The sequence below is a fragment of the Armigeres subalbatus genome, chromosome 3 (assembly GCF_024139115.2).
Source record: "Armigeres subalbatus isolate Guangzhou_Male chromosome 3, GZ_Asu_2, whole genome shotgun sequence".
NCBI classification, from domain to species: Eukaryota; Metazoa; Arthropoda; class Insecta; order Diptera; family Culicidae; genus Armigeres; species Armigeres subalbatus.
In genome coordinates this window covers 197,688,948-197,711,305 of record NC_085141.1, presented here as the reverse complement: position 1 = coordinate 197,711,305, position 22,358 = coordinate 197,688,948, and the positions used below count along the sequence as shown (strand labels likewise).

The 22,358-nt window shown below is 41.5% G+C and overlaps 2 protein-coding genes across 5 annotated transcripts in view; one reads left to right on the top strand and one right to left on the bottom strand.

Moving 5' to 3' along the window:
- Positions 1–22,358, bottom strand: part of LOC134225058 (cadherin EGF LAG seven-pass G-type receptor 2) — a 108,446-nt gene that overhangs the window by 80,126 nt on the left and 5,962 nt on the right. The window contains exons 1-3 of one of the 4 annotated variants that reach the window (XM_062704819.1): positions 17,094–17,305; positions 16,408–16,477; positions 15,916–16,205 (exon numbers count right to left, since the gene is read on the bottom strand). In XM_062704819.1, coding sequence (XP_062560803.1) covers positions 15,916–16,205; positions 16,408–16,456 — 339 coding nt within the window. In that variant the 5' untranslated portion in view covers positions 16,457–16,477; positions 17,094–17,305. Of the gene's footprint in view, positions 1–15,915; positions 16,206–16,407; positions 16,478–16,577; positions 16,711–17,093; positions 17,306–22,358 lie in introns of those variants that run through there. The other 3 variants (XM_062704822.1, XM_062704821.1, XM_062704820.1) reach the window with 3 other exon arrangements.
- LOC134225059 (putative fatty acyl-CoA reductase CG8306) overlaps positions 19,088–22,358 on the top strand; it is a 63,788-nt gene continuing 60,517 nt past the window's right edge. Inside the window, exons 1-4 of the mRNA XM_062704823.1 lie at positions 19,088–19,243; positions 20,465–20,586; positions 20,695–20,775; positions 20,837–21,088. Coding sequence (XP_062560807.1) covers positions 20,473–20,586; positions 20,695–20,775; positions 20,837–21,088 — 447 coding nt within the window. The 5' untranslated portion in view covers positions 19,088–19,243; positions 20,465–20,472. The remainder of the gene's footprint in view (positions 19,244–20,464; positions 20,587–20,694; positions 20,776–20,836; positions 21,089–22,358) is intronic.

Here is a 22,358-nt window from a genome sequence, read left to right as displayed (position 1 = left end):
TAGTTCCTCGATCTGAATGGAGGATCGAAGACTCTCCGACGACGAACAGTAACCGGACTTGAGGTGTTGAAGTGAAGCCGGTTGTAAAGATACGGACCGCTGATCCGCCCTCTCAAGATGTTGCAGAAAAACACTATGTCAGCGATCTTGTGCCTGCTATTGGTGGTGTCGAAATCAATCGATGAGCAGAGATCTTCATACACCAGTAACTGTTCTCTCCATCCAAGATTTCTCACAGCAAATTTCAAAAACTTTCGCTGTATTGCTTCCAGCCGTTGAATGTGTACGTCATATTGGGGTCGCCACACCACACTCGCAAAGTCCAGTTTAGTCCTAACGAGGCTGGTATATATTGTTAGGATTGCGTGAGGATCGGTAAGATCACGGCCAAACCGTCGGATAAGCGCAAAAAGTTTCAGTGACTCTTTAATGACTCCATTGATCTTTGTTATCCTCTGGATTGCATCAGATCAACGATCTTCTGAACGCGAACGGTAAACTTCTTGACTTGGTGTTCGTAAGTGATCCATGTATCATTGATCTCTTCGAGTCTCCATCTGCTCTTCTAGAAATTGACCCTCATCATAACCCATTAGTTTTAACCGTCGACGTCCGTTCTCGCGATGAAAGATCTGTAACTACATCCAGCGTCAACTACGACTTCAACAAATGCAACAGATGTGATTACCAAATCATCAATGCACATATTGCTGCCATAGCTCCGGAATCATCGCAACCGTTTACGAAAATTCAGGAAGAAGTTCTTCCGAAATAGAACTCAAGTGAACGCGACTAATCTGCGGTTTGCTGAAGATGAGTACACCCGAATGCAGCATTGTCGATTCCATGAGTATTTGGAAAGTCTTCAAGCAAATTTTAAAAACGATCCTTAATCGTTCTGGGCCTATATTAAAAAACGAAAGGGATCGAACAATATCCCTGTCGACGTCACCTATCGCACGCTTTCCTCCCGATCACCTGTCGCAACCGCAAATTTGTTTGCCAGCTTCTTCCTCTCAGTACATGACGACAAATCTGCTCGTATTCCGTCCGGCCCCCTCAAGTCATCTTCAGCAATGCGGGTATTTTTGAAGCTCTCAGCTCGGTCGTCACATCAAAAGGACCGGGACCCGATCGCTTACCGCCCACCACCATCAAACAATGTGCTTCATCATTGGCATTGCCCGTTGCTTCAATTTTTAATCGATATATAAGCGATTGTGTTTTCCCGGATGCTTGAAAGCTTGCTTCAACCGTTCCCGTTTACAAATCCGGCAACATACGTAGTGTAGAGAACTACCGTCCGATATCCATTTTGAACTGTTTTGCTAAAGCTTTTGAAAGTATTTTGCGTGGCGTGTTATACCAAGCAATACAGTACATCATCTCGATGCTATTTATTTCGACTTTTCAAAAGCGTTTGACAAGGTGCCTCATGCACTAGCGATTGAAAAACTTAACCAACTGGGCTTACCTACCTGGATTATTCGATGCTTAAAATCGTACTTATCCTCTCGCAAGGCTTTCGTCAAAGTTCATGGCGCAAGGTCCGATGCCTATGACATTCCATCTGAAGTACCGCAGGGCAGTCATCTAGGCCCGCTCATTTTTATCCTTCTTGTTAATGACCTGTGTAATAACCTGGACACCAGAAAACTGCTTTATGCTGACGATCTGAAAATTTATCGTGTTATAAAATCACTTGTAGACTGCTGTGCTTTGCAAACTGATATTGAAGATTCAAACTGGTGTAAGATCAATGGTATGCAGATGAACTCGACGAAATGCAAAGCTATAACATTCTTTCGCTGCCGATCTTCTGTAACCTACGACTATTGTCTGAGTCACACAGCGCTTCCGAGAGTTACATAGATCAAAGACCTTGGAATCGTTCTCGTCAGCAAGCTCCGTTTCACTGAACATGTATCAGTTACCACCGCAATGCTCAGATTCTTACGGCGTAACACAGCACAGTTCGATGATGTCTATGCTCTCAATTCGCTGTATTGTGCATTAATTCGTAGCAGACTCGAGTATGGAGTACAAATCTGGGCCCCGTATCATTCCGTTCACGTCGACCACATCGAGAGAATACAGAAACGCTTCATCAACTACGCCTTGTGCCGCTTACCATGGAACGACCAACCAGCCAACCTTCCTTCATACCAGAACCGTGGTGGTTTGATTGACTTGCAACCGTCGAGTGATGCTTCAAAGGAAGTTTATTTTCGACGTAATAACGTAGATACATCTTGGAGAATGTTCGATTTCATGCACCGTCTCGTCAACTCAGAAATCGCCAACTGCTATGGATCTGCAGCCACCAAATGCCAAAATAATCCATTAAATTTATGCTGCAGACTTTTTAATGAAGTATGTTGTTTTTGTTTTGTATGTTGTACACATGCCAATCAAGTAGGATGAGTATTTAGTATTGTCCGACCGACCCGACCACACAAGCGAAGAGAGATCGCCACTCGAGTTCAGTACAGCCTTCGAGCCTCAGTACAGTAACGTACAGTATAGTGACGAGCATTCGGGTCGTTACAATTATTGTGAATATTTTATTGGTTATTCTTGTTCTTAGTTTCTTGTTAAATGTTCTTTCTGTTCATGAGTTAAGATTAAATAAAATAAAATGAGAAGGTATTTAAATTATAAAAGTTGTACCAGTCTAATTAGAATAACAGAAATTCACGATAGCAGTTCATTCGCGTTCATGAGTCGCATTTCCCCTGGGGAAAAAAAGATTAATGAGATCCAATCCAGGTGGTGAGATCGTGGGATTTAATTGCATAAGCCACCCAAAATTGCTTGATCCCGCAAAAAATTGCATATGAGCTTCGGGATTCTTTTGAAGATTTATTGACCTTTTCCGAAGTCCCTCTCACATCTCCCCTACAGAAAGGTGGCTAGCTTAAGCTTTTCGTGTGAAGAGACGCGAACATGCGCGAAAATAATTGTTGGGAGCATGAAAGCAACCATCGGTATCGCGAATTTTCGCGCCGTGTTAGTTTGTGTAAGGTAAAATCCACATTAAGTGTTTTCAATTAGTGAATCTTCAACAAAGCCTTTCCCAAAAAAAATAAATTTTAAAACCTTTCCCTCAGATAGCGTAGCTTATTAGTCGTGTGTGCAAAAGTTAAACGGTGTGTTATCGTGTGTGCTGGTGGTTGATAACGACAGGTGGTGGTTGATAACGACTCTGACAGGTAGGACTCGATAAGGTTTGTGGCGGAACAGGAAAAATTGAACTGTGTCTTTAACTTCAAACAGAATAGTGTCAAAAACCAAGAATCAAGCAGCAATAAAACAGCAGAACCTTTCCTATCAATCGTTCTCGCCAAATCATCGTATACACTAACTAGCGTTTGGACACTTTGACCTTTCCGAAATCCAGCTTGACACTCTGTTAGTAGATTGTTTTTCACCAAGAAAGAAGACATTTGCTGTTCTAAGAGTTTCTCGAATGTCTTTGAAAGTGCACATAGGATACTAATTGGCCTGAGCTTCGACAACGTATTCAAGTGCGGTTTCTTCCGTAGTGGCAAAATTTTGGCGTGCTTCCTGCAAGACGGTAAAGAAGACGTCTGGATGATTTTGTTGAAGATATGCGTTATCTGGTACACGACCAACGGCAGAACCATTTTAACGAATTTGGAATCAATTCCAGTCGCGTTCGTTAATTCGGTATATAGCATTCACGACTTCCCAGTGTTCCACACGTCGGAAAATGAAACTGCAGGGGGAGTCTAACAAGTTGTCGTGTGATTGTTGGCCGAACATTTGCAAATATGGCAGAACTGTACACCCGCCTGAAACATGAAGCAACAAAAGTTGGACTGGTGGTGAATGCATCGAAGACAAAGTACATGCTTGTGGGCGGAAACAAGCGCGACAGGGCTAGCCTGGGAAGAAGTGTTACGATAGACGGGGATACCTTTGAGGTGGTCGAGGAATTCGTCTACTCTGGATCCTTGCTAACGGCTGGTGACAATGTTACTCGTGAAATACGAGGGCGCATCATCTGTGGAAGTCATGCCTACTACGGGCTCCAGAAGAAATTGCGGTCAAAAAAGATTCACCGCGCTACGGCATGCTGCAATAATGGCGAACAGCAACCCTGCAAAGATGGTGTTCGCTTCCGATCCAGCAGGTACGAGATGGTGTGGAGCGCAGCGAGCGAGGTGGCATGACCATGTGCAAAACGACTTGGCGAGTGTGGGGCGTATTTGAGGATGGAGAGATGTGGTCTCGAACCGTATATTGTGGCGTCAAATAGTTGATTCAGTGTTATCTGTTTAGATGTAAATGAAATGAATATCATACCTATGATTTGATAATGAGTTATCAATTTGTGTTCAGTCCGTAACCCAGCGAACTGAAGAAACAAGCCACGCCTCCTTGCGCAACCATCGCCATCGTCTGCGCTCAACGCAGAACAGTTTTTGAATAAAACCATGGTGCCACCTAGCACCATTGATCAGTTTTTTCGCAACGACCAACAGCAGCAGAAGGAGAAGAAGAACGAGAAGCAGCCCAGCCGAGACCAGCCGCAGCAGAGTTGAACCGACACCGGCAACAGCATCAGAGGCTAGCCGAAGCCGGCCGGCATCAGCGTGAAGCCGCAGCAGGCTGAAGAAATGTGTATTTTTTAAATAAGAAGAAGAAGAGTAAATAATGTTTTAGAAAAGTTCTCGTGTGTGTGTGTTTTGGATTCTCGCCAGGAGCTCCCTCGGTCCACCAGCTGCCGCAAAGAGTTAATTTTCGGTCCTTGTCAGGGCCAAGAAGAGTTAATGGTAATTTTCGAGGCAATTATTTGGCATTCGTCGCTGGTCCGCCGGTCGCTGCATTAAGGCAGTTCCCATCCCGCTGGTTCCAATGGGGAACCAGCACTCGGCGGATACGCTGCATGAAGGCAGCTATGGATTCGCGCTCCACCTCGGAGCACCCAGCAGCAGTTACAGTCCACTGCAATATGACGCTACATGTTTTGGTCCGATCGAACCGGATGACCATCGTTTGGAATTGGTGCACATTCGTCGCTTGGTGAAGCAAACGCAGCTGGATTGATCGGTGGAGTGACTGGCTTGGAGACAAAACACACACGGTTGAAAAAGTGAAAAAACAAGCAAAAAGTGAATGAACAATTGGACTAATGGACAATCAATTAAGTGATTAAGTGCTAAAAGACATTGAACTGAAGTGATTTAAGTGAAGTGGAAATCATGCCGACGAAGAGAACACCTATGAAGTCTCAGGCAAGTGATGCAACCGGTGCTTCCGCCGGTAGAGGCAACAACGAGGATGGAGTGGAAGAATGGGACACGCTCTTTCACATGCGTGTCTTAACTAAAGGAAAGCCCACGCGTGTGAAAAATATCATGGACCAACTCGCGCAAGAGGAAATCACGCAGCCGCTGATTAAGGTGAATCAGAAGAAGGTGGAAGCAGCCAACAAGGAGTTTGCCGATTATCATGAACGCATCATGGCGATCACCCCACCCAGTAAGAGGAAGGAACAAGACTGTAAGTACCTCGAATTTGAAACCTTGCACGACAATATTTGCCTCACTCTCGAAACATGGATCGAGAGTCTCAACGAAATGCCCGTGAATGCTCAACCACTCCGGAATCAGCAACCGCTGGTTGTGCAACAGTCGCTTAGGCTTGCCAAAAACTCCTCACCGAGTAGAAAATGAGCAAGAGCAAGAGTTTTTTTGAGGAGCAGAAATAAGCATCAAAACTCACAACATTGTGCATCATTAAACCCGAGCTTGTGCGTCGCAAAACAAGAGCGAGTCTATCTGTTCATCTTTTTCTTGTGGTGCGTCACTCACTTACACTCACACTCAAAACAACCTCCAAGATTTTTTTCACATACAAAGCATCGCTCCGGAGGCTCAATGAATTCTCTTTCGCCCGACGCCTCACTCACATGTGTTTTTATTTTGCTTTTCCTCACTCTGCGTTGTTGTACCTCTGCTTTTTTACGCTTCCACTCAATTGTGAGGATGCGAAGGCAGCATTTTGCTGATGATGATTTTATTTGACTCTAGCGAGGGTGAGGAGTTTTGTCAAGCCTGCGCTTCCTCGTGCCATTCCGCATTTTGATGGCAAATACGAGCAGTGGGAAAAGTTTAAAGTCATGTTCAGGGACGTGGTGGACAGATCGAACGACGCACCACGGATTAAGCTCTACCATTTGGAAAAAGCATTGATTGGGGACGCTGCTGGCATAATTGACGCAAAAACCATCTCTGATGGCAATTATGATCATGCATGGGAAATTTTAGCAGAAAGGTTTGAAAATAAGAGGCGAATGGTTGATCATCACATCTCTGGGCTGCTGAATATGAAAAAATTGTCACAAGAAAGCCACTCTAATTTGATAGAGTTGGTTGATTCATGCGTAGGCCATGTCGAAAATTTGAAATTTTTGGGTCAGGAATTTACTGGGGTATCAGAATCATTCGTCACACATCTCCTTGCAAATGCGCTAGATGACGAAACTAAGAAGCTATGGGAAACGTCTGTCATACATGGGGAATTACCAGATTATGAGGATACTGTCAAATTTCTGAAAGGTCGCATTTCCGTTCTCGAACGATGTCAGAAGTCCATGAACGATAGCAAGGTCAAGCAATCCGCGCGTGTTCAAACCAAAGCAGGTCAAGGGTCCGGCAAACCGTCGTCGAATGTGAAAGTAAATATCGTGTCGTCGTCTAACAGTTGCGAGTTTTGTGCTGGTGAACATTTGGCGTTCAAGTGCTCGGTGTTCAATGGAATGTCGGTGGATGAACGATTGAGGCTAGTGCGTGAAAAACAAGTGTGCTTCAACTGTTTGAGACGTGGTCATCGTAGTTCGGATTGCAGGTCCAACAAGTCGTGCTCAAAGTGTAAAAGGAAACACCATACGCTACTTCATGCTGAAGGTGGTTCAATTCAGAGTTCCGGTTCGAGTAATTCCAGATCAGCAGAGCAGCAACAAGTATCAAAGGCAGCAGTTCAACCAGCTATTGGAAACCCAACTGATGGCATCATCCCTACTACCGTAACATCGAACGTGGTCGAGAAGCCAATTGCACAAGTGATGTTACTAACTGCAATGGTCAGCATCTTGGATAAGAAAGGAAACCCCCAGATATGTCGAGCCCTCTTGGATAGTGGATCGCAGGTCAACTTTATTTCGGAAGCGATGCTGGGGAAGTTACAAGTGCATCGAGAAGAAATCAACATCCCCATTACTGGAGTTAACAGTGTACGATCAAGTGTCCGTCAGAAAGCGAAGGTTGACGTCCTCTCGAAGCATAACAATTTCAAAATCGAGTTAGATTGTTTGGTCTCACCGAAGATAACAGGAAACTTGCCTACTTTCGAGGTGGATATGACTTCGTGGAATATTCCAAGCGGAATTCAGCTAGCGGATCCGGTGTTCTTTCGTCCGGGACAAGTGGACTTGTTGATCGGAATGGAATGGTACGACGACGTAATCAAGCCTGGTCGACTGAAGCTGTCCGAAGAACTTCCTACGCTCCAGGACTCGCAATTTGGATGGTTGGTAGGTGGAAGATATTCTAGTGCTTTTAGTGGAATAAGTGTGAACTCTTGTGTAGCGACACCTTTTGGTGATCCGCTAAGTGAACTAATGCAGAAGTTTTGGGACATTGAAAGTGTATCCAGTGAAAATTGTCCGTTGGCGGAAGCCGAACAGTGTGAGAAACATTTCCAGTCTACGTTTCGTCGACTTGATGATGGCCGATACGTAGTGCAGCTTCCACTAAGGGATTCAGTAAGTCAGCTTGGAGATTCTAGATCGATGGCACTCCGGAGATTCTACGCTTTGGAAGCAAAATTGCAGAAGAACCCGGAGATAAAGAAGCAATACGATGATTTCCTGGATGAGTATGAGCAGCTTGGACATTGTGTAGAAGTCCGTGAAGTGGATGATCCCATCGGTTTGCAGAAATGGTATCTGCCGCACCATGCAGTGCTTAAGCCATCGAATTCAACTACCAAGTGTCGCGTAGTATTCGATGGATCAGCGAAGATAGGTGGAATGTCCTTGAATGATGCGATGATGATCGGTCCTACAATCCAACCCGATTTGCTGACGATTATTTTGAAGTTTCGCGTATTTCGGTACGTGTTAAGCGCTGATATAGCTAAAATGTATCGGCAAGTGCAGAAAGCAAAATGCCACACTCCGTTACAACGCATCTTCTACCGGAAGAATCCTAGTGATCCACTTAGAGTGTTGGAATTACAAACTGTGACCTACGGCACAGCTTCCGCCCCATTTCTGGCTATTCGAGCATTATACCAACTAGCAATAGATGAGGAGGAGTCACATCATGGGGCGGCAATGTTAGTGAAGAAGATGTTCTACGTCGATAATGTATTATTCGGCGGCGACGACTTGGAAGAAGTTCGAAGACTTCAAGGAGAATTGGTTTCCTTGTTGCAACGTTCCATCTACACAAATGGGCAGCGAATGATGAGAGACTCCTGGAAAGTGTATCTGATGTTGATCGAGATAAGTTGGTGAAGATTGAAGACTCTAGCGCAAATGAAGTTATCAAAACCCTTGGATTAATGTGGGACCCGATCGGAGATGATTTTCTATTTCGTGCACAAGCTGACTGTAAAATTCCAACCCCAACAAAGCGGCAAGTGTTGTCAGTAATTGCCCGGCTTTTTGATCCCCTGGGACTGTTGTCACCAGTCATCGTTTTGGCGAAGACACTAATGCAAAAACTCTGGAAAAGCAAAATGGATTGGGACGATCAACTAGATGGAGAGTTACTGAAGGATTGGACAAATTTCTTGGATGCACTACCACTTGCAGAAGACTTCCGGGTTACACGACGTGTTGTTACGAATGATGCAGTCAGGCTCGAAATCCATGGATTCTCAGACGCTTCAAACATGGCCTACGGTGCGTGCGTATACCTTCGATCAGTATTCGATGATGGCACCGCTAGTGCGAAGTTGATTACTAGCAAATCAAAAGTTTGTCCAATCACTCCATTGTCTATTCCAAGGAAGGAGCTAATGGCAGCTCTGCTTCTGAATCGCCTGGTGAAGAAAGTGATCAACGCAATGGATTTGGAAAACGTCCCAGTTATTCTCTGGTCGGACAGCCAAGTAGTTTTAACATGGCTGAACAAACCTGCAGACCGTCTTCAGATATTCGTGAGAAATCGTGTCGCAGAGATAAACCAGGAAACCAAGAATGTGTGGAAGTACGTCAGGTCCGCAGACAATCCGGCTGATATTGTGTCTCGCGGAATGTCAGCTAAAATGCTTTCGAAAAATGATTTATGGTGGAATGGACCGTATTTTCTACGCAGCGAAACCTATGAAGAAGTGACCCCTGCAGTACTGAAAGATGAAGAAATTCCAGAATTGAAGTCAGCAATATCTACCAATATCGCAACAGTGTATGAAGAGCTTCCAATATTAACGAAATTTGAGTCTTTTCGAAAAACGCAACGTATTATCGCCTTTGTTCTCCGGTTCATATCCAACTGTCGTTTGAAGAAAGGTACACGAAGTGCTACATCAACACCAACGATTCCGGAGCTACAAAACGCAACTAAGTGCATCATCCGTGCGATCCAACGAAGTGAACTACAAGATGAAATCGACCGCCTACAATCTGGAGAGCCATGTAAGCGAATTGGCAACCTAAATCCCTTCTTAGATGACGGATTACTAAGAGTTGGAGGTAGAATTCGTCACTGCAACCTACCTTACGATGTGAAGCACCAATGGATTGTTCCTGCTAAACACCCTGTGACAAGAAATCTCATCGTCGCTATTCATAGGGAAAATCTTCATGCTGGTCCAAATAGCATACTCGCAGCTCTAAGAGAACGGTATTGGATCCTGAATGGTAGATCAACGGTAAGGAAAGTTACGAGAAGTTGTATCACCTGCTTCAAATCAAACCCGAAGTTGGCTGAGCAATTTATGGGAGACTTGCCCTCGTATCGAGTCACCGAAGCACCTACATTCCTGAGAGTTGGAGTGGATTTTGCCGGACCCATCTACATCAAACAAACCGCTAGGAAAGCCGCACCAACCAAAGGATACATCTGTGTATTTGTCTGTATGGTATCTAAGGCAATGCACTTGGAAGTAGTCGAAAACCTCTCGACTGAAGCATTTTTGGCGGCACTACAAAGATTTGTTTTCAGAAGAGGAGTTCCTGAAGAGGTATACAGTGACAATGGAACCAATTTCATGGGAGCGAGATCGGAACTGCGTGAGCTGTACGAGCTCTTCAAGGCTGACCTCACCAGTGAAAGGCTATCGCAGTTTTGTCAAGTCAAGGAGATCAAGTGGACAACAATTCCCCCTAGCGCACCTCATTTCGGAGGGTTATGGGAGGCGGGAGTTAAAAGTGTCAAATCGGTTATGAAGAAAGTATATAAATCCGCCTCCCTGACAATTATGGAATTTGCGACCTTGCTTTGCCAAATTGAGGCCATACTAAACTCGAGACCTCTTTTTGCTCATTCCTCTGACCCCAATGACCCTAATGTTTTGACCCCTGGCCATTTGATGATCAATCGATTTTTTAACTGCTATTCCTGAGCCCTGTCTCGATGACATTCCCATCAATCGATTATCAAAATGGCAACATATTCAATTACTTCGACAGCATTTTTGGAACCGCTGGTCGAAAGAATATTTGTTAGAGCTTCAAACTCGTTCGAAATGGACGAGAAAACATGCAAATGTCGTTCCCAACACCGTCGTGCTTTTGAAGGAAGATAACATGCCACCACAGCAATGGAGACTAGGTAGAATCATCAAAAGCTACCCTGGTCCCGATAATCTGACTCGCGTTGTAGATGTCCGTGTGGGGAACAGCATCTTCAAGCGGCCGATCCATAAATTGGCCCCACTACCCATTCTAGAAGAAAGTGGTGCACCTACAACATCACTTCTTTCTCGGTGGGAGCATGTTCAGTCCGTAACCCAGCGAACTGAAGAAACAAGCCACGCCTCCTTGCGCAACCATCGCCATCGTCTGCGCTCAACGCAGAACAGTTTTTGAATAAAACCATGGTGCCACCTAGCACCATTGATCAGTTTTTTCGCAACGACCAACAGCAGCAGAAGGAGAAGAAGAACGAGAAGCAGCCCAGCCGAGACCAGCCGCAGCAGAGTTGAACCGACACCGGCAACAGCATCAGAGGCTAGCCGAAGCCGGCCGGCATCAGCGTGAAGCCGCAGCAGGCTGAAGAAATGTGTATTTTTTAAATAAGAAGAAGAAGAGTAAATAATGTTTTAGAAAAGCTCTTGTGTGTGTGTTTTGGATTCTCGCCAGGAGCTCCCTCGGTCCACCAGCTGCCGCAAAGAGTTAATTTTCGGTCCTTGTCAGGGCCAAGAAGAGTTAATGGTAATTTTCGAGGCAATTATTTGGCATTCGTCGCTGGTCCGCCGGTCGCTGCATTAAGGCAGTTCCCATCCCGCTGGTTCCAATGGGGAACCAGCACTCGGCGGATACGCTGCATGAAGGCAGCTATGGATTCGCGCTCCACCTCGGAGCACCCAGCAGTAGTTACAGTCCACTGCAATATGACGCTACAATTTGTTTTAATTTATTAAGGTTAAGAGCAACCTGCAAACAACATATGTTGTTGATATTTTGTTACCAATTCTTATAAGAATAATCTAACCAAATACTAATTATGATATCAAAATAAGAATCTCATGATTACAAACTTATAAATCATGTTGATTTCATCAACAATAAAATGTCGGTGTTGAACCTTTTCTCGTATGTTATAAAAATAGTAGTTTGGCCATAACTTTTGAGCCGATAGTCCGATATTCCCAATTTTCAATAGGAAACAATGGGATACGATTCTGCGTCGAATGCAACTTTTGCGAGCAAATCAGTTAAGGATAAGTGCCTAAAAATGAGTGAGTTTTTTTGGCGAGTTTTGCGCACACACATACACACACAATGCCTGGGCTGTGGAGTGGAGCAGCAGAGTAACCAAACGAGGGGATACCTTCTGCAGGAAGCTCTGGTGAAGCTAGATGTACGATTGTGCAATGAAGGCACCGTTAGCACATTTCGGAGAGACGGGAGACAGTCTATCATCGACATCACGTTCTGCAGTCCTTCGCTGATGCGGAACATGAACTGCAGAGTTAGTGAAATGTACACCCATAGCGATCACCAGGGGATTCGCTATTGTATTAGGCAACGAAACCCTGCAACAACAAGGAGACGACTGACCGTTGAGCAGAAGTGGAAGATGAGAGCCTTTAATACGAACCTCTTCGTTGCGGCACTTCGTCCGGACAGAAGTATCGAACACATTGATGCGGCCGAATTGATAAGAAGAATGGTAACGGCTTGTGACGCCGCAATGCCGCGAAAACTGGAACCTAGAAGCAATCGCCGTCCAGCTTACTGGTGGAACGAGAGGCTCAGTGCGCTGCATGCTGCTTGTCTCAGATCCAGAAGGCGGCCACAGAGAGCGAAGACGGAACCAGAAAGAGAGGAGCGCAAGGCGGCGTTCCGGGAAGCTAGAACTACATTGAAACGGGCAATTAAGATTAGCAAATCATACAAGGAGCTATGCCGAGAAGCAGACGCCAATCCCTGGGGTGATGCGTACAGAATTGTGATGGCGAAGATCAAAGGCCCGTCGACGCCAGCTGAAATGTGTCTAGTAATGCTGAAAGAAATCGTGGATGGTCTCTTCCCGATACACGACCTGACTACGTGGCCACCGACACCATACAGCGAAGATGCGGAAACAATAGCCGAGGATCGACAAGTGTCCAATGACGAGTTGACAGAAGTAGCGAGGCACCTGAAAACGAGAAAGCTCTCGGTGCTGATGGAATACCAAAAGTGGCTCTGAAAACTGCGATCTTGGCATATCCGGATATGTTCAGAGCGGTGCCTGGACGAGGGTAACTTTCCAGAAATGTGGAAGACCCAGAAGTTGTTATTGCTGCCAAAACCTGGAAAGCCACCGGGGTATCCGGCCTTGTATAGACCGATATGCCTGATAGATACAGTAGGGAAGCTCCTGGAGAGGATCATCCTCAAAAGGTTGACGAAGTGTATGGAGGGTGAGGGTGGACTGTCAATGATGCAGTTCGGATTCCGAAAAGGAGTATCAACTGTGGACGCAATCCGGAGAGTACTCGAAAGTGCTGAGAAAGCGTGCAAACAGAAGCGAAGAGGAGATCGATACTGCGCAGTGGTTACGATAGACGTAAAGAACGCGTTCAACGCGCTAGTGTCTCGTCATCGATACTGTGGTATGGAGTTCCTGCTTGGGGCAAAGCACTGCAAACCAAGCTGAACTAAAAAGTGTGTTGCAAGCGCGTATAGAACGATATTGTCGGAGGCAGTATGCGTTATTGCCGGGATGTTAAGGAAGGCTGTGAGAATCTGTTCGATGGTGAGATGGCAACAGGAGTGGGACAGCACGGAGAAAGGAAGGTGGATCCACCTTCTTATTCCGAATCTGGCGACGTGGATAAATAGAAAGCATGGCGAGGTAAACTTCTACCTGACGCAGTTTCTGTCGGGCCACGGATACTTCAGGAAGTGTCTGAATCGGTTCGGGCATGCTAATTCACCATTCTGTCCGAATTGTGAGAACGTCGAAGAGACGCCGGAGCACGTGGTCTTCGTATGTCCAAGATTTGAGGAGGCACTACGAAGGGAAATAACCGGCTTAAGCTTGGAAAACGTTGTTGAAGAAATGTGTTGAGAGGAAAGCACTTGGAATACGGTCGACAGGGTAGTATCGCGCATATAATGTTTTGCAAAATAAATGGTCGAAAGTGAAAGTGAAAGTCGTCGAGGCACCAGTCACTTCAAAGTGGAGGCTTCCCTCCCTTTTCATACGGGAGTTTGACAGAAGGAAGGTCGTGCGATATGTGTCATCAAAAATATTGCCCTCCGCTCGCTTTTAAATCGACTATAAAAACATTTTTCATCCCTGCCGTATCCTAAAGGAAATATAAACTCTAAACTTTCGCCTTTGATTCTATCATGAACATGTACGTCTAAGTTTGGAAGATGATTTAGCATTTCCATATCATTGTAAATCGTTTAACTTCACGTAGAAGTAATACACTCAAATCATTAATTAGTATGAGTGAGTATTTTTTAGCGTGCTTTGAGCATAAGAAATAGTATTTGGCCATAACTTCTTATCCCATAGTCCGCAACTTGTTGTGAGAAGTTCGGTAAATGCTAAGGTCCAAAAAGTGTATCTACAAAATTTTGAGATCAACTGAAGTGTATTCAAAATTATTGACATCTCGACAGCAAATTTTGATTTCAAAACTTTGCTCGGGTACTAGGGTCGTTGGCTCAAAGAATCATATAATGAGAGATATGCAAAAACTTTTCCAGACGCAACGCTGTTACTTTTGTCAAAAACGCTGCCAGCACTATTCGCAGCGCAAAATGTTGGAGCTAGTACATAACTTTGCATTCGATGACTATTTGGAATATGTTTGTCTATCAGCATGAGCATCGTCGCTAAAATAAAAGTGCTTACGAATGAACAACATACAATGCATAAACTAGTCTACTTCTACTCGCGAAGGTAAAACAAGTTGTTTATTCGTTGAAATTTTTCTCAAAATCTATTTCATTACAATCGCAATACCTCTCAGTATGCAACAATAACAATGTTCATTTGGCTCACATTTTGACAGTTCTCAATGCTGGATTGGGTCAAAATGACCGCTTTCGCATACCAAGAGGTCTCCAACAGCCTTGCGAGCAAAGGCGTAGAGATGTCGCAAATTAATCGATTACTTCGATTAATCGATTCATCGTTGTGATAATCGATTAATTTTGAATCGATTATTACCCAACGATTAATCGATTAATTTTGAATCGATTATTACCCAACGATTAATCGATTCAATAATCGAGAGGAATCGTGAGTAACCGATTAGTTACTAATCGATTAATCAGAATTTTACGACATCATAAGGGTGTCGAAAATTAATTGATTATTTCGATTAATCGATGCATCGTTGTGATAATCGATTAATTTTGAATCGATTACTATACAATGATTAATCGATTCAATAATCGACAAGAATCAAGAGTAATCGATTAGTAACTAATCGATTAATCGGGATTTTACGACATCTCTACAAAGGCGTAGGGTTGCCAATCCGGAGATGACGAGTTCTATTCTCCATCCGGTCTAGGATGTTTTCGGGTGGGAAACATTCTCGACTCCCTAGGCATAGTGTATCCATTTTACTTGCCACACAATTTGTGCACACAAGATACATACTCATGCAATGGCGGGCATACAAAAGCTTTCAATCAATAACTAAGGAAATGCTAATAGAATACTAAGTTTGAAAAGCAGGCAAAGTTCCAGTTGGAATGTAGAACCATTGAAGAATGAAAAAGAAGAAGTTGCCTCCAATATATTTTTCGACCTAAATATTTCACTTGTTGTGCATATGCACAAATCGATATTGAGACATAGTAAAATTGTATGATTAGACTAATAGTTTATTGAACAGATTTTGAGTTCTCCTTTTTAAATTGCTGCACATCTAATACAACCGGATAACCGTCAGTGCGTTGAGTAAATGGAAAATAATTAGGCTGTACAATACATTCATTCAATACATTAAATCAGCAGATGGCAGATTTAAACACTACCATTGTATTGATATCTTACATTTTTGTTATTATTTGAATACATTATCTATATACATAACTTACATTTCTTGTATCGAAACCATGTAAAATTATATATGCTAAGATTGAAAAATTATGTATATGTACCTACAATTATACAATAATTGTAAGATTTGTTGTTTGGGCGTATTGTATTGAACATAACTCATTAAATGTAATTATCCATATGTTATAATACCTACCGGATCGTTGCTCATTCTCCTATCACAAATGACATTCACATAAACAGAAGCCGGTCCTTCTACACCTTCCTTGTCTAGTGGTTTACTGAGGATGATATTTTTGGACAACGGAGCTATAGTAACCGGAGAATCTTTCTCTCGCAGTGATAGTGAAATATCGGTTTTTGGATCTCCATTGATACCCAAGGTGCCCAGTACGGATCCAACGGCAACATCTTCGCTTGCCAGGAAATTTTCAGCCGAACCCCCTTCGGCCAAGTAGCATCTTGAATCGATCAGATGAATTTGTGCTGCAAAAAATTATGTTTAGATAGCTTTTTTTTTTAAAACAAACTGAATGGGGTTTCGGCAGTTATATATGGCCTGACTTCCGTCATAAACTCGAAGCAATGGTTTTTAACCTATTGCTAATTTAAATTCAGCACAAAAATACCTGCCGTAGCCCTATTAAGTCTCGATTAATATAAATGTTTTACGGCGACTTGGATTTACCTTTTACCAAACACAAGCCGAATATAATAAATGCAATTATTTTCCACATGTCAATGTATTTTATATAAACCTAAAATCAGAAAGAAAAATATTGTACACATGTTGTAGTTAAACATTCAATGATTTGCAAAATTTAAAAAAAATCTGGTTTTGATTTTCTTTTAATTTACTGGTGACTAGCTCAAGATTCTGCGAAAATAGCATTTCCATGAACAAAGTCGTAAAAATACGATACAACTATTGAAATTAATTGACGAAATGATAATATTAATTCGTTTTATGAGGGATACTGTTTGCTTTGCTTTCACTATTCAAAACCCTTGTACCTGTACCCCAACTTGAGTGTGTATTGCAGCATCAAGCGCTTAGCTGGGTTCATTTTCTTGTGATTTGCGATATGGTTGATGTACCAAGACAGAAACCTTATTTTAAACGCACATAACTGTTTATGTTATACAAGAAATAAAAATTCTCATCTTTTTACTGTATTTCAGCAATAGCGCTCTGGTTCATGTTCTAACATAATCAAAACTGTTGTTCATGCATATTTAATATATTATGATTGGTAAAGTTTTTTTGTGACGCATATAAAATAAGCACTTATTGTTATTTCATTCGTAATGCTTCTTGTAACAACTGTCGAATACTTTTGATCAAATAATAAGTTAAATTGGTATATATTTAACCTGAAACCAGCCATTTCACAAACGGGAATATCGATATTTCGAGTAGAATCACTGAAAAAATGTATCTAAGACAACTTTCTTTGAATGCTTGAAGCACTTAGTCGTAAGCAGCAAGCTGCACTTGCTTTATTTCAAGAAACATAACTAAAGGTACAACACTTGTGGCGTTTGTTTACGCCAGAGAGAACAGGTGAGTCGGTATAGTGAACTCATGAATCATGAATGTAGTTGGTTTATAAAAGTCGACAACGAATGGACTTTTTACTCGTTTCCACACTGTATGCTTTCCCATGAGCTTTTGGGGTCCAATACAGTGACGTCAAAAGTTGCTGCGTTAAGCACAATAAGAAATAAATAATTATATTCTGCTCTGCAGTGTTGAGCTGGCTTTGTGATTCAGTTGAAGTGGTTTGATCTTGCGAAAAGTGAGTATGGATTGCAAAATATGTTTGTTTCGGTAATAAAAATAATTAGGAAGAGTTTAACTCGAGCGGTGCGCATAACTACGTTCACATGATTATTCTACATAAAATCGGAATTTTGTAATATAATCGAACTTCTTGTTATATATAACTGCCATGTCTTATCAATACGGGTAAATCCTAACTGACTTTCTAATTAATTTTATAGGTACTAAAATACAAATTATGAAATAGGTTAACATAGTGTGCTTCACAGCATTCTCATAGTAGGTATCGAACGATCATTTAGAATGAGCTCCAATAATTAAAAGAACTTAACAAAAAACATTTTTGATTGTAATATTTTTCAGAACGATATATTTACATATTACGTAAGCATTTATGGGGAAAGAGGGGGTATGCCATTTTCTAACGCACCATATAAATAAAAATTCGTTTGTATGAAAGAAATCTTACATGGGGGGAGGAAGGTTCGAAAAACTCAGAAAAATTGCTTATGTAATAAGTGTACGACCCCTTAGTTTAGCTTAAACGGACTGAACATGTCAATGGTTGCTACTTTGTGATGATCGGAAGCATTAGCATTGAGCAATTCGCACAAATTCGTAGGTGGTACAAGCCAAGACTATTGTACGAGAATAGCATTGCTTTCACCCGTTACCACAGATAATGATTTGGGACTAATCACTACCTCTTAGATGAAAGCAATGCACTCTCCAATAGTCGAGATCTGTCCTGGCCACGTCCTTGCGAATGCTGAGGAAGGGGAAGGATGGTTAGTTGGACGCCTACTTAAGAAAGATGCAGAGAACTCTACGACCTCTCACAGGTACCACGGGAGGTTTTGGGATTGTGATTATAACAATAGGAAACGTTTTGGTAGAACGTGAAACACAGAAAGAGCTAAGATAGAAATACAAAGTAGGAAATCGACAATCCTGGAATTGAACCTGGAATTGATGATCGGAAATGGTGCAAAAATCACAATGATCCAAGTGAATAGAGGTTAGGATGTACTACCTTTTCTTACCCTTAACCACTTTCAGTAATACTCACATGTAAATCCCAATCGGGAATGGCGAGAAATGTTAGTGTATTGCTACTAGAGACCGATAATACCTCTGCAATCTGCATCCCCACGGAAAGGAAGTTAGTTGGTTTGAGTAGGTAAACAGAAGCATAGATCGGGATTGACCATGGAAAGTGTTGTGACCAATCCTATGCAACATGCTTTCTTAGAAAGACGAGTCTTGCAGAAACGGTAGTCAGTAGATCGACGAGCTCGTTAATATCAACAATATTCATAACGAAATTATAATAAAATACCCAGATTAATCCCCCTAGCAGTGATGATGCCTTTCTCGTGCATTATATATTGAAATATATATTGAAAAAATTAGTGGGTCCATGTCAATCATTTAACAACATACTGAATTGTGAATTATGATTGAAATCCAATTGTAACATGAATCTGAAAATTGTGCATTAAAAAATCACAACGGAATCTTTGATACGCAATCTTTGAATGACCCGACACCATGTGCTTTACAAGCTTTATTTAGTACACCTCGACAGCATCAGCAAAGTGATCATATTGGGAAAGCAGCTTCTCGGAAAGTGATCATTGTTCAGTCTGTGTATTGCCATTGCCGAAGTTGCCACGTCCTGGAAAGAAAGAGCTCACGAAGACCGATCGCAGTTGTAGAACTAGCCATCATAAGATTTAAAGTAAGCTAATCCTTCTAATACGATTCTTGAATAGCATCTAGTGACGTAATAAAATGATAAAAATCATTATTTAAAATGGTTTTGCGTCACTGTGAGCATATATTGAACCTCACAAATTTGCTGAATTTTTGTTGATTCAGTAAATAGACATATTTCTTATTCATATAATGTGCAGTAGAGTGGTACTTCCAGTAAATAGACAAAAAAATCGAGGATATGACGAGTCGTAGTGCTTATAGCGTGAAGTCAAACAACCACAGTTTCGTTGCGTCACTATCATCCAAATCTCTTTTAATGTCATCTTCGTTCGCTAAAACCGAAATGTGGAAGATGTGTGCGGTGCAGTGTATTTTACCTCTAAACATTGTTGCAGCCTTGGCTTTTGATCAAACAAAAAAACTAAATTTACTGAACTTTGCTACCATACCTAGTTACATCAGCCTACGTTTGGAAAATTGATTTTATTACGGTCAGTGGCTGATCACGAATTTATAAGTCAAATTTGAGAAAGTTCGCTCTTGAGTCAATATAACGTGGAAAGCAACATTATCACACATATCGAGACCACCTATAAGTATGGTATGAAGAATTGAGCCAAGAACAGGTTCTGCGTGGTTTAAACTGGAGATTTACTTTAGGTATTCACATATGACACTGTTGTGTATGCAAAAAATATAGACTTGAAAGAATTTGCCAAATTTGCATTATTTTTTTCTGCAGATGACTTGTTATGTAAAAGATTATATCAAAACGATACATTTTAATATTTAACGAGACAAAAGTCAACGAGTAGGGGAAATATGGCCAATATGCGCCTCTTCAGCAACCATATGAAGTTAACGGCAATATCTTCCGAAAAATGTGTTTTCGAAGTGTTTGTCAATAATCTGACATATCTGACGTATTAGATGAACAAAAAAAAATTGTGTTTTCATTTACAATAGACGTTTGCTTGACCATTTAACTACAATGCTGTCTAAACTGCAAGTCGATAGTTGCAACAGACTCGAATAATATTCATTTCGTATATTATATAAAATAACACATCATGTTGGTCGTGCATGTAATTGGTTTTTGAAAAAAAAGAAAGATTCTGTTAGCGAACCATGATCGAATTGCACGTGTGGAACAAGTGTTCTTGGTTACGACAGTATATTCCGCATTATTGACCGATTCTACACTATTAAGCTATTACATAAAAAAACATTTCCAATATTTTAGGTGCAATAATGACGGAATCAGACGTTCAAAAGTTCTATAAGAACAAAAATGTTTTTATCACTGGCGGAACCGGTTTCCTGGGAATCGCAATCGTGGAAAAAATTTTGCGCTCATGCCATGAGGTAGGATATAACATTCAATCTGTTCAAGTTTTCCATGTACCTACTGTTTTAGGAAGCAACTATCTACTGTTTTTTGTATATGCACTATTTTTGTTTATTCATTTATAGGTTGATGGTATCTATTTATTGATGAGACCCAAAAAAGGAAAACAGATAGAAGAGCGGCTTAAAGAGCTTACTGAAAATGCGGTAATCTCAAGTTTTCGTCAAAACAAGTTTTGTCCTGATATAACACAAGTTTTCTTTTAAGGTTTTTGAAACGCTACTCCAACAATCCTCATCTGATATATTCCGGAAACTTCATGCAGTTGCCGGTGATGTTGGGGAAGAAAATTTAGGGTTGTCGTCCGAAGATCGGTCAATGTTGGCTCAGAAGATCAACGTAGTTATCCATTCAGCAGCTACCTTGGACTTCCAGGCGACGTTGAGGCCGACGGTGCAAATTAATTTGCTAGGAACGCGTAGAGTGATGCAGCTATGTCGTGAAATGCAGCAATTGAAGGTAAGAACCGGACCCTTAGAGAAACGAGTTGCATACGCTATTTTTCTGCAATGACGAAAATTGTCTAATTATCTCCACATGATCATTCTTGTCAATGAATTATGTTGTTGCAGAGAACAATCAGATTCGATGTTATCGTGCCACATTGCATAGCTCGACAAGCCATGAAGCGATACATGGGCTTGTCCTTCAAACTATTTCATTTATTATGCGACCATCCCGTTATTACTGATTCAGTGAAAAATTAACCTCGTTATGTGTTACTTTTTATATGTTCGCCAATAATTGAACCGTTTGTTTAAGAAACTGCATATGTAACATTTTTGGCCAAAATGAGATTTTTATATATTCTGAATCCTCGTCCAAAAAAACGTATTCTGGCAAAAAATACGAACAAAAAAATGTTTGTTCAGGAATGTATGAAAAAAATTTCGTTTGTTTGAGAAACTACATATGTCCACGTACTTTGAAGAGCAATTGTGGAGTACTGCTTACATTTTTTGCACTGAAAGTGCTCCAGGGTGTTGAGTTTTGCCAAAAACTATTGATCTGTATCGAAGAAATCGAAAGATTCGGTGCAAGTTTGTTCAAAAACAGTTTTTTGTTGTTTTCTCGAAATAGTGTAAAATGGACTTATGCAGTTTCTCAAACAAATGATTCAATTGTTACTTTGTATTCTATGTTAAATTGCTAAGAGGTATTCAGTTCAAACGGTGTTATGTTAATTTACACTACATATTATATTATAATCATAGGGGCTGATTTGAAGAATAAATACATAAATAAATAGACGCAGATAATACACTATTTGAACACATACCCAAGCTCATTCATCAATATGTAGTCATGTTGGTTTTTCATTATAGCATCCAAATGAGTGTTATAATGGATTTTTTGCAAATCCTGGCTGGTTTGTCTTTGAGTGATAAAACATACCAAAGAAGATGGGTGCTTTAATGACTATTATGCAACTCAAAGGAGTTGCGTAAAATTCCTTATAACACTCATTTGGGTGCTATAATGGGAAACCAACTTCAATATAGTAGTTGCATGACTACATTTTGCTAAATTAGCTTGGGTAAGTGTTCAAATAGTGTATTCTCTGCGTTGCGTAATAAATAAAAAAGTTTGATGGACATAACATTAGAATTTTCCAAAGGAAATTCAACTATCGCTTCAAGGCTTGTAGAGCTATTCAATGTGGCACTATAACATGGAATCTGATTGTTCTCTGCAGCAACATGTTACTAATTTAGTAAAGATCTATTAT